This window comes from Cariama cristata, unplaced genomic scaffold, assembly GCF_000690535.1.
Source record: "Cariama cristata isolate BGI_N322 unplaced genomic scaffold, ASM69053v1 scaffold10060, whole genome shotgun sequence".
Lineage (NCBI taxonomy): Eukaryota > Metazoa > Chordata > Aves > Cariamiformes > Cariamidae > Cariama > Cariama cristata.
The window spans coordinates 54,357-67,243 of NW_009596373.1; the positions used below are offsets into that span (position 1 = coordinate 54,357).

At 40.2% G+C, this 12,887-nt stretch overlaps 1 protein-coding gene across 1 annotated transcript; it reads right to left on the minus strand.

Annotated features, from left to right (window-relative positions):
- Positions 1 to 442: 442 nt before the first annotated feature.
- Positions 443 to 12,586, minus strand: LOC104166002 (NADPH oxidase 4-like; the record flags this gene model as incomplete). The annotated part of the gene is made up of 5 exons (XM_009705792.1): positions 443 to 1,035; positions 6,074 to 6,174; positions 8,247 to 8,315; positions 8,899 to 9,007; positions 12,467 to 12,586. Coding segments are annotated over 5 exons (520 nt in total), but the record flags the coding sequence as incomplete, so codon positions are not given.
- Between the last annotated feature and the right edge of the window lie 301 nt (positions 12,587 to 12,887).

Sequence of the window (12,887 nt, forward strand, 5' to 3'; positions counted from 1 at the left end):
AAGTATTTGACATTCAGGGCATGTGAGCGCAGAGTGAGTGCAACTTTCACGTTGAGCACGTGGTATAATAAAACATCATATCCTGTCTGCTCCCGTTAATCGTTTTTCTAGTTCCAGCTTTCTGGCTGCATAAATCACACTTATTTTGCAAACTCACTGAATGCTGAATCGATGCAGGATAGAGAGTTCTCCACATACAGCTGTTTGCTTGCCAAAAGGTTGTGATTTACATCACGGTGGAGTCTGCACACAGGTGCTAGACAGTTGTGCTCACTTTTCCATAGGTTAACTTACATCTTTCCCCATATTCCACCCTCTCCCATTCAGACTGGGAACATTCACATCCATTACAGAAGTAGACTAGTAAGAGTAACTTTCTATATTTTTAATATATTTCAAATACAGAATCCCAATTCTGCAATGTATAAAATCTTTAATATGGAGTGTTTCCACCCTAAAGCCATGAGATTGTATACCAACAAAAGCAATAGTCTTTGTAATACACTATGTTCTGTCATTTGAGTTAACCTGGGGTAGTGTTTACTGATCCAGATTCAGAGAACTGAAGTGGAAGAAGTTCAAATGTTCCACAGATTCTTCTTCCATCAGCTTTTAAAGAAATTATATCTCTCCCGAGACTCTGTACTTTTTAATTAACAGAAACAACTCCACAAAGAATCACCGCTGCCACAAATACTGTGCAAGCGCATTTGGGTTTGAGCATAAGCACTTATTATTTGTTGGTATACTGCTGCATCCGTCATTTTCCAAAGTCTTAAATAATCATAAATAAGAAAATCTGTACTATTCTTTGGTGTATTTCTGTCTGTTTAAACCACAGCTGAACTTTTAAGTTGTACAAACGAAAAATTGCACTTTTATCTTCAAGAGAGTCTTGCTAGTTCAACAGACTTTCAGCTGAAGGATTCTTTATTATACTCAAACCTTGTCCCATAAGAGTTGCTGCTGTTGCTCAGTTTATGAAGTATCTTAGAGATTTTGTTTGGTCCACAACAGAAAACTCCAATGGTCTTCCTGTTAAATAAAAAAGAAAAAAAGTTATGACATTGCAAATAAACAGTAACTTCTAACAATAGAGAGAATTGGATTCTGGCCTTACTGTATCATACTTCAGCCAATTATGCAGACTTTAAGGTGGGAATAGCTCACTAAATCACGTAGTATTACTGAAGCCACCAGATCTTTCCCAAGTATCCCCACAACAAGCTCTATTACTTATTCAACTAAGACAACTCTCAGAAAAAAGTGCCTCATCTTAGTCTCAAGAAACCAAGTGATGAAAAATTACTACTTCATACTATAATTTTTTGCATGATTAATCACTTTTTTTGTTAAAAATGTGTCTCACTCTAATGACTTCATTAGTGTAACTTGTGATTTACACCAGCAGAAAATCTAGTCACTAACAGTGATTCATTACACTAATGAAAACAGAGCACTATTAACTCATGATTATTTCTGGCAGTAGCAGAATAATTTTATTGCTTTAGTTTCACATTAGCATGCAACCTTTCCTTCAACAGCTGTATTGGAAAGTCTTACAAAAAGCCAAACACAGAACATGATCCTTGTTCATTAGTTAACTTGACTCTTTCACACCACTCCACCCACAACAGCTCTTTGCTCTCTGGTGGCCTTAAACACAGGCTGTAAGTCAGACTCACAGTCATACAGCATCTAAGGGCTCAGAGCAGTAGCATCAGAACAGGACACATCCACAACAGCAGGACTGAGCCATTCACAATATTCATCACCTCCCTTTTTTTGAAAGATGAGGAGAAGGGAAAGAAAGGAGCAGGGAAAAGGATGCAGTGCTGTCTCTTCTGTATCCCGAAAAAAAAATTTCTTCATATGCCACTACAGAGAAAGATCTTAAAAGATTTTCTGGGATGCAGAGTGAGCATGCAAGAGAGAACATGGCTCTAACTATGGTGATCTATAGCACTCACCAAGAGGCTAGACACTTGAGTTCTGGTCCCTGCCTCCAGGTTTGTTCCAGTATTTTGTCCAGTAACTTATTTAATCTAAAATATTTCAGCACATGTAGGATAATCAAACGCACAGTTTAAAGCTGCCTGTGTATGTGTTTGGTGAGTAAAGGGAACTAACACATGTAAGAAGAAATTGTTGATGCACACTGTCAAGTGTATGTGCCTGATGTTAGGCAGCAGCTCGAATAGCACGGCAGTCCATGCTGTTCCAGCGCACAGCAATGCAGGCATGGTACAACTGAGGACTCAAACTCAAAAAGCATCACAAAGTTACGCAGGTGACTGCAACGGTGTCCTTGTGCAGGCACCTTACAACGCTGACTTTAATTGCCTTCAATTACATCATCTCTCATATTAATCCATGGCAAATATTCATAACTTGTACTTTTCTCACCCTTATGTATACCTACTAAAATTTCCTGTCCTGGCAGTACTCCTTTCAATGGCAAGGGGTGTTGTGTTGGTGGTTGAATTTGCAGAAATAATGAGTGCTATTGCTCGTTCCTCTCAAATAAGATTCCTCAGCACTTGCAGCCTCTGAACACCCTCTAATCTGCACACAGTGGAGAAAAAGGGTGCATGATCTGCCAGCAAGAATCTGTCTTCTACTCTGTATTTAATTGACAGAATTAATGCTGTTGGTTTTTTTCATTAATGTAATTAGTACAGACAATTGATAAATAAAACCCAAAGAGTTCATCTGCCTCTCTCCCTTTCATTACATATATATAGCCCCTAAAGTACAGGCATAGTTTAAGCAGCACATACTGCTAATGTATTCCCAACCCAGCAACATCCTTCCAAGGTACACAGAATTTTTGGCTAGTAAACAGAGTCACAGAAAGGTTAAATGATTTGTCTAAGGTCACACAACAGACCTGTGGCTAAGGAGGTCTCCTGAAACCCAGCTGAGCCACTGCCCCGTGTGGTGAGCCAGGGGCTCTCAAACCTCCTTCCCAGGATATCCACCATCAGCATCTATTCCGGACATCCCTCCACGTGCCACTTACCTCCCACACTTCATGCCCTACGTCCACCCCCATCTATGCCCCCCACTTGCCTGCTTGCAGATCCCTTCCTCCCTGCCTCACTTGGCTCCTGCCTGGTTGCTGTAACACAAGCAGGCAGGCAGTTGAAAGCAGCTACTACATGGAGCAGCACACTACTACCCTGAGTTGATGGGCTTTAACTGTGTATCACTTCTTTGGGTCAATAGCTTACTTTGTTGCTTAGATGGAAACAGGCAGCTAGGTAGTGCTATGTCTGAAAATCTTTATAAATACCATTAACATGTTTACAATTAGGGAAACTATGTTATAGGCCATTCTTTGTAATAATTATAAACATTAATATAGGATTTTGCTCATTCAGAGCACTAAGCAAATAACGCCTCAGTGTTCATGTGGGATGAGTAGGTTAGCACATATTCTTATATCCATTTTCTGAACAGCGGGAGGCGTGGGAGAGATGAAATACCTTGTTACCTAGAGAGGACAGAGTCAGGACTTGAAATGTTTCAGTTTTAAATTCCACATTCATTCCTAGAGAGAGGTTTGTCCTTTACAGTGCATGAGAAATGTATCGTGGTGCTCCATGCCTTTCTCTCCTACAGATATCAGTGTCTTTTTCTAGGTCTGTCTCCATGTGGAAAAAAGCACACATCCATTTGATCTAAGCAAAATTGAGAAAGTGTGGCAGCCAAGGCGTGGTGTAAGCTTTACATCCAGGACACAACTGGACAGGAACAAGGCTGCTGCTCCATCCCCAAAAAGAGAGAGCATGAAAAACAAGACCAGTAATTCATTATATAAACTGTCCTGGTGCACATCGTTGGGACTGTGGTTGTCATATAAACCAGCAACAGCAGATGGCACACGCCTGCTCCTCTTAGTCCAGAAGAAAGAATCGAGAACCTGATGCTGGGTCGTCCCCATGTCACGCTCTGAAGGTCTGGCAAAGCTCAAGACATTTACAAATGCACTTTGCTTATTTGGGACCCAAACAGCAACAACAGCAACAATTCACAAACCACAAACCAATCTGATGGCTAAACCGATGAGAGGCTTGCCAGCTGCGTGTTTGTTTATGCACGGCTTTTACTGAAATCACAAGATAAAAAGTGGAAAATATCTTCGCTGCCCATAAACAAGCTCAAGGGGATGATTGCAAATACATATGAAAGCCTGAACACTGGCACCAGATGTTGGAAAAAACCTGTTTGCCTTGTTTTCGGGGGTTTTGGGGTGGTTTTTTTTTTGGTCTCTGTATTGCAGTAGGGTCATTTAGGTGGAAACTTATGGCAAAATAAGAACTGAAATAAAGTTAGTAGGATATCAGGAAATTGGACTACAGAGAAAAACTGAAGTTCCCATCTCATCCAGGGAAATAGGGAGAATATTTACCTACACAGGTAAGTTTCTGTGGGATAACTGAGTTACAGGTTGCACTACTGTCTATCATGTAAAATGTAACTATGTCTATAGATAAAGACCTGTATCTATAAACCTTGATAAGGGGGTGACAAAGGGTGAGGAAGCCTACATTTTAGCAACATGCAGGATAATCAAAACATTATTTAGGTACTAAAAGACACCTTGCTTGGAAGTGGTGGCACAATTTAAAGACCTGATGTGAAAATGCAGACAAAATGGTACTTGAAGTCTAATTAGAGTAGTGAGATGGGAAGTGTAAAACAAAAAGCAAGTATGACTGCCACTAATAGCTTCATCTATATTATGTGCGCTTACAGCCTTGCAAGGAAGTGGTAGAAACCTCATCATTTTCATCTTTTAACACACAGCTGAAACAAAAAAGACATTAGAATGGAGCATAAAAGGTCAACAGTCCTCTATGCAGAGGACTCTGAGCCAGCAAGTCAACTTGCTTCTCTGACCTCTCTATTTCCCTTTCTTTCCCATGGGTCTTTACTACAAAACCCTTCTCTAAGTGATATTCATTTCCACAGTGTGAGAATCCTACTAGGGACGTCCCTCTGTAGCAGCCTTTGGGGTATCCTGGCAAGGGACCCTGTCCACAAAATCCCCTATGACCAGATTCCAAGATACTTATCGTCAGCAGCTTACACTGCCAACAGTGATACAGACTAGCACCCAGTATTTCTCAAGAGCCAGGGTTCAGTGTCCTCATGTCATATCCAGCCTGAGAAGAGAAGAGTCAATAAGCCATGGGTAGATGTTCATTTGGCAAGTGCAAGAGAGGACAAAAAGTTCTTGAGGGAAACTTCTGCAGGTGAACATGAGAGCACCTCTCAACCTGGTACACCCAGATTACTATCAACAGCTACGGAGGGTGGTTTGCTCCCACCCCACTGACTTTGCCAGAAGTGGATTAGGGAAGATTCACACAACCCCTTCCACCAGATCTGCTTTTGAGGCAGAAAACTGCCAGTGGTGGGTAAAATACTCAACCAACAAAGCTGGATATGGACAAAGACATTCTATAGTCTAACTGCATGTCTTCTCTGGTTTACAACTGTCTTGTTTCAGATCATAATATGTTTACTTAGCACAGTAAAAAGGCATTGCCAGGTCTTAACAAAGAATAAAAAAGTGCCAGGAATCTCCAAAGACAATACAGCCCTTGAATAAAACCAACACAGGACAGTCAGATTCTTCCTTGTACATTTTGTTTGTAAACCAGCACTATAAAGTATGAAAGTTACAGGAGAAGTAAACAATTTTAAAAAATGCAACTTTATATATAAAACCAGCATATATAAAACCAGTATATATATAAAACCAAGATATTGCCACTGACAAAAACATATGCAATCTCTGTGCAGTGAGATGGAAATCTATTACTTTTATTTTCTGGGCCACTGAACACCCCAGCTGCATGAAAAGATGAACTGTTCCGAGTGTAAAAAAAGAAGTTTCAGTTTGTACACGCTATCTCTCAAATACTAGCTAATTTCAACATCAGTAGCTTAAATGTTACACTGTAGGATAAAATCCCAAAATATTTTCATACAAACATAGGTAGAAACAGATAATATCCCCAGCCTTCAAACTGTGGCATCCTTCAAGCGGGTTGGTACTCACCGCCTGTTACACTTTGCTATTTCAGCAAAAAGGAGTTTCCACCGGGGTCGTCCAATCAAAAGCCTTGAGTTTAAAGCTTGATACTTTTCACCAATTATTTTCTGCAAGAAACAAAAAATTCCATTCTTCCTGATTTGCAAATTTCCTCATATCACCCAGGACTCCCATTTCTGACATTGGCTGACTTCCATATCGCTGAGGTGGAAAACCTGAGCATAAGTATCAGACGGTTGTGATTAAAACTGCAGCTATTTCATGCACCAATACCTCTGCTCACTGCCTTTTCAATGGCTCTCCTTGGTGTTCATTATACATTGTTCCTCACGCAGCTGCTCATTAATCTCCCCATTACTTTTAAACCAATTTATTTAAGACATAAAACAATAACCACGCTCCTATTATTCATTCCCTCATTGGCTTTTAATGCTAAGCTGGAAGAAACACTGCTGATGCAAAAATCATATTTCTGTCTGAAGTCTTTTTTTTAACTTTGTACAAGTAACTATTAAGAAAACTAGGTTTGAAAAAGTAACAAGGGAAATCTTACATTTCTCCCTGAGAGTAGTTTGCCAGCTGTTTTGAGCACCGTAACAGCAGAAAGCAGCCAAAACTGCTCCCCGGATGGAACCCGACCCATTCCAGCAATGCTAACTCACCAGCATTTTGATTAGGTCAAATGCCCTTCCATTGCAGGGCATTACCCTTCCTTGGTTTTCTGTCCTAATGCGATAGAAAGGCAGAGAGAAGTTACATCTTATCTAGGCTCCCCCGTTGACTCCACTGCTGAACAACCTGAAACATTGCTCATATTAATGCAAACATGGAGTCTTGGCTAACTCATCCTCTGTTGGCCTTTTATATTCCAGAGGCATTTGCTGAAGGATGGGCTTGGGTCCTTGTTGTCACACAGGCATGCTACTTCTGAGCAAATGGAGCACGAAGCAAAACTGCCCGAATTTTGGTAGCAGTTAGCACTATGGACTAACATCAGTGAACACATAAGTTGTATGGCAATGGGGAGTTGAGTTTAACTCCCCCTTGAGAAATCATGAGCAGCATTACAGTTCATGCCAGTTTTCTTCAATAGCCACAAAAGAAAAGTGACTTTAAGGAAAGTCTTAAAGTTGACTTAAATAAATTCAGCAGCTGATTGATGCACAATACTAGAAAACTTGCTTTGAATTATTACAATCTTGCTGTCTCCATCTCCAGGACTTGCAATGCTGTCCTGCTTCCGGTGTTAATTTTAACCTAACAATTACATACCAGGTTCACCATTTAGGTATTTTCAAGCACTCCATTTCAATCAATGTATGTCTTCCAAGCATCAAATTTGTGGAGCACTGTTCATAACTACTGTAGCTATCACATCATTTAGACTATTGGATAGTGTTCCTACCAGAGCTGTGAATGTTATGCTTTCTCCACCTGACACCAGGCAGATCAAAATCTTCTGGGCATGGTTTCTCACTGCATTTCATGTTTTGTAGTAATTGTTAGGTTTGGTTCTGGGCCTGCTGCAGTCAATGGAAAGCTTCCAGACACAGCAGGGTAAAGAATCAGGCCTAGGCTGATGTGCTAAATAATGTAAAATGAAGATCATAAGCGTAAATAGCTATAGGAGATGCCAAGAGTTGGGGAATTAGCCCAGCTTTGGGGTTGGCAATACATGACAACTGACAGTTCAGTATAATTTCCAGTTTCACAGCACCAAGCAACTTGCAACTTTTGTCTATATTTGAGGCAAAGAAATCCAAAGCTTTTAAAAAGAGCTAGTTTCTCTCAAAATACTCATTTGAAAAGAAGATTTGAGCTTGCAAGCTCCTAGAACTATTCTGTTTTGATTCTTAGCCCAGAAATTATGCAGATTTCCCATCAAACACGGCCAACTGTCTGGTCCGTGGTCTGGCCTGGAAGGATCTCTTTCCTAGAAAAGGAAGATATGGATTTCTGCCCACATCTGACCAAGTTAAGGCTACTAGACTAGAGTCGTTTAATGCTGTGGGGACGGACTTGCTCTCTTGCCCTAGTAATGAATCAGTCACTTGAGTTCATGGCCTCATTTCCTGCTTTTACCATCTGCAGTTAATTCCCTTTTGCCTTTGACTGACAGTTTGCATTGTCTACTACCCCAAGGTCTAGTTCGGTTTACAAACAGCATTTAGCCACATACCTGTATTCCATCTGTTTGACTGAGGTACAGCTGGATATTTATATAGTCTGGTCGATTCTCCTGCCAAAGCTGGGAGGATGATAAAAACAGCTAGTGAAATAATATCCCTTCTCTTAATGTAAGTGTAAAGTTACTCGTGCCTACTATGCTGAAGGACGTGGGTTTCGGCATCAGTGAAATAAGGTTTTTAATGAAGAAGATATGCTCACATAGCACCCCTTTGTGAACTCCAGAATGTTGCACGTCATGCTGTGTACCAAATATTATTTTAGGAAGCTACACTGCTCTTAAAACCCATCTAAAATTGTAAATGCCCCTCCCTTCTCAACCTGTCTACTAGCCAAATGGCTAAAGGCCACTCAGAGTCCCCAACCTGCATATTCTTCTTCCACTTTACAAATTTCACAGATAAGTGTCCAGACTAGTGGTACATGGCAACAGCATGCAATGAAATACTGGTGACAGATACTCAAACTGTTTTGTGCAGCTCCAAGAATAAATGGAGTCTGGGTCAGGTAGCCCATGCAGAAGTACTGCTGGAGCTCGCTTGTTTTGAGCAAGGCTGCCTTTCTCTATAGCGTGCCAGTTGCGTGGTGTGTTCATACCTTGCATTTATTAAGTTGTCAGTATGCCTCCAAGCAACACCCATTACCTTGTTATGCAACATACAGAGCAGATCTGCAAACCAGCGGAAAGATTCAATGTCCCTGCACACCCAAATGAAGTAGAGTCTTCTGAGCTTGTAGCATTTCCAGCCGTCACTTGAAAACAAAATGTTTGCGTAATTAAAAATTACCATTTAAAAAGGAAACATTAATTAAGATGCTTTATATTCATTAGCAGAAATGTGAATTTCCATTAGAAGCTAACTGCTAAGTTGTTCTTCATCCTATAATACATCAGACACTGAAATGACCAACACAGCCTATTAGGACGATCCTGAGAATATTAAATCTCTAGCACCGAGCTAACACCCTTCACGGATACTGTTTCCGCATTAGGAAGCCGTCAGCTATACAGATGATTTGGGCAGCAAATATGGATTCATGCATCATCATCAAACTTTTATTTCAAAGCAAAGTAGACATTCTAAGTTCAAGTTTATTATGTCAATTCTTTATTAGGTTTATAAAGGGACCCACATGAGGAAAATATTGACAAATGCAATAATGTCAGGACTTAATTCTGCCTTTATATGTGAAAGGCTCTGGTTGATTATAATTAATATTGTAGAGAAATCACAAAGACCAAATCAAATCAGAGTTCCATTGTGTTACAGAACTGTGTGATATATTACAGTCCTCAGAAGATGCTGGTGGGTAAAGTGCAGTCATGGGCAGATTCTGGCATTGCATTTAGAAAAACAAGACTCTTGTGACAGATTTCTAATTCAAATAAAATACAAATATAGCACGAAGGAAGGATTGGAATGAACTGGGAAAGAAAATAGAAGTGAAAAAAATCCTGATGATTAATGAGTTCAAATAAAGCACAAATATCCAGGAAGTGTCTTGTTAGTTGGCCAATGCCATTTTCTGTTGTTCTGTTCACTGAAACGGTCAGTGCAGAGATTGTTTCCTCCTAAAATAATTTTCAGATAGAGAAGGCCATAGCCTGTCAACGTCCAACACTAGTCCCAGAAGCCAACCCCAGTTGAAGAGTTTCAGGATACATCTCACGATACTGTTCTGCCTTATTTCATACTCTAGTGTTTCCACATATCCATCAAGGATATAGTATTAATAGATCCACATAAGCAATGGCTCTGACCACTGTCTTACCTCCCCATACCCCTAACCTCCACTGTACGCCTGAGTAGCAACGATGGAGACATTCTCAGCAGCATGTAGAGGCTGAGAACTCACCTTTCATGTAAACTTCCCACGGAGAGAAAAAAAGTGCTTTAAGACTAGGGTCTATAGTGTCTTTCAAGTCCTGATTTCAGCTTTTTTATTTGTAAACTGTTGACCTGCAGAGCAGGATTTCTTCCATCTTCTTCTGACTGTCTATACTAAGACAAGCACTTAGGAAGGGTCACAATCTGGTCAGACGTGACAAGATAACTATGAGCAGTAGAAAGGAAAATAAGTGCCTTTCACCATAAAAAAGGATAAAAGAAGAAAAAAATGCAAGACATTTTGTATTGAAATGCTGTAGTTCAATAACAAAATGCCACTTTCCGTGATGAAACATTGCAGTTGGACAAAGAGGATGGACTGTAAGACTTCATGAAACAAGTCAAGCATAGTGTTAAAGTAGCACTTTAGACACATATGCTTGGGTCTACCTCCAACATGACATATTACGCAACAAAGGTGCAATCCCCCATTACAACCAAATCCTCATGTATATAACACTTCTTGTGTGTTTCTATGTTACTGCTGCCCATAATAACAGCCATTATTTGCAGACTCTTCTTCATGAAAGCCACTAGCTTTCCTTAATGGAAGTTCTATTTTTTAAAAAATAGGGTATAGAGTTCAACAGCTAAGTGGAGGGAAGAGCAGGAGAAGGAATTAAAATGTGTACATACAACAGCAACACAACTGAGCAGGAAACAAATGACTACGTTGACAGGCTCCTGATCTCCCCTCGACTTGCATGTCCTTGACAAAACTGGTCTGGCCCCGCTGCTCTGCAGCACTGGCATCATAAGGCAGTTTGGATGTTCACACCTGCCAATCTCTGCTTCTAAGCCAGGGCAAAGACAACAGGCAGATCATCCACTAAATCAATGCTTTGTTGATGTTTAAATATAGAGAAGGGAAGGAGGCTAAGAGTGTTACTTTCTCCCAGAATCACAGAATGATTCCCCTGTACATTGTACAGTGCACAAGAGGAAGATTGGCTATGAAAACAGGTTATGGGATTGTCTGCTTGGAAGCCCATTTATGGTTTTATCCAGATAAATGGATATTGCAAAAGTTTTTGGACACCAACCTTCTATGGCAACGTCTGTGCAAGTTCCTACAGTCTCTGATAATACACCGGTAGAGGCAAACATCTCATTACCTGCTGCTGGCCCATCATTATGATCTGTCACATTTTTGCTAAACACTGTCAAGGATAATCCATCACAAGATAAATAATCTTCTTATCCACCTGGGCCCCAGGCTTTCAGCAAAAATGTACCTTCTTTTTGAGAGGATGATCAATACACTCTCAGGAAAAGAAAATGAGGGAGCTCAAGATGGTCTTTGAGGGCTGCAGCACTATGAGACAGGTGGGGCTGATAATTTTCAGAAGCACTCAGCACTGTCAGGTCCATCCCAGATCAAGGACAGAAGAATGTGCACAGTATCTAAATTCCAGGCTTTAACTTCACTTTGGAGTTAGAACTGGCCATTGGCATGTTCATTTTAGAACAAATGCTTCAGTTGTGCAAAGTTGTCACAAAGTCAGCTAGCCTTTCAACACTTCAGGGAAGGTTTGCTGCTTTGGTTGGCTGTTTATATGGCGTCTATGAAACAAGGGTGCTTAACCTGTGGCTGGAGCTCTTAGCCAATACTCTAGCAAAAAAAGTAATAAAAAAAAAATCATAAAAGCAAGCCTATTTTACACAGTGTAAGATTTGGTGGGAACCATGTTGCCAATGTGACAAAGAAACAAGAGGTGAAAGGTTTGGTCTGAATACAACATCAAAGACTTTAAATTAAAAAAAAAAAAAAATTAAAAAAGAGAAACAAGGAAAAAAAAGAAAAGAAAAAGGCATACTTAAAATTTAAACTTTTCAAATGGAGTTAAATATCCGAATGCTATCTGAATCCATGTTGATCCCTTTCCTTTAAAACCTTAAGCTTACATATTTATGGAAGTCAAACAGACCAGGAAAGCTGGCCCTGCATTTCTAGCAGAAAGACTGTCACAATTTCCTGGTTCTCAAAAACCCATTATCATAGTCCATAGCCTCATCTAAGCTGGGACTAAGGGACCAAGGCTAGCTGAAGGTCTGTGACTACATTAAGCACACGCTAGGCTGGTGGCAGGATATAAAGGCTAGTGAGCCTGTCCCAGTTAGGTGCATTGCTGGCACAACTCTGCCACAACTCTTTGGATTACAAAGCCTGTATGAGATGATGTACGCTCTTCAGGGGACATCCCAGTCCAAGGAATCATTCACTTATGCTAATGAAAGTTTTTAAACATCTGAAAGTCTTTCTGACATGCACTACTATGGTAAATTGGGGGGAAATGGCTTTAAAAGGTTTAAGCTCACTTACAGCAGTGTGTTGAGTACTGATGCAAATGGTGTAACTCCAATACCTCCAGCCACGCAGAGGCTGACCTCATAGTTCAGGGATTCCTCAAAGGGACTTCCAAAAGGTCCATCCACATATAGTCTGCAGAAAAAGCAAAAAGAACACTTTTAAAGAAAGATGCTAAAATCAGAGAGAGGAAAAGAAAAGTGAGCTGGAATTAAAACTCTGCAAAGAATTCGTTTCAATTTGTATTAGTCTTGGGATGCTGAATGTGAAAATCTTTTTCCTGGAAAGCTCTATGTGTACAGAAACTAATGTACAGGTGGTATGAAAAACCGTTGTATAAAATCTCTTGGCACATTCTATGATTAGACAGTTATTTTTTTGATCAAAGAAGTGGAGGTAACTAAATTATGACTGCTCTGTGTGTCTGGTATTAGAG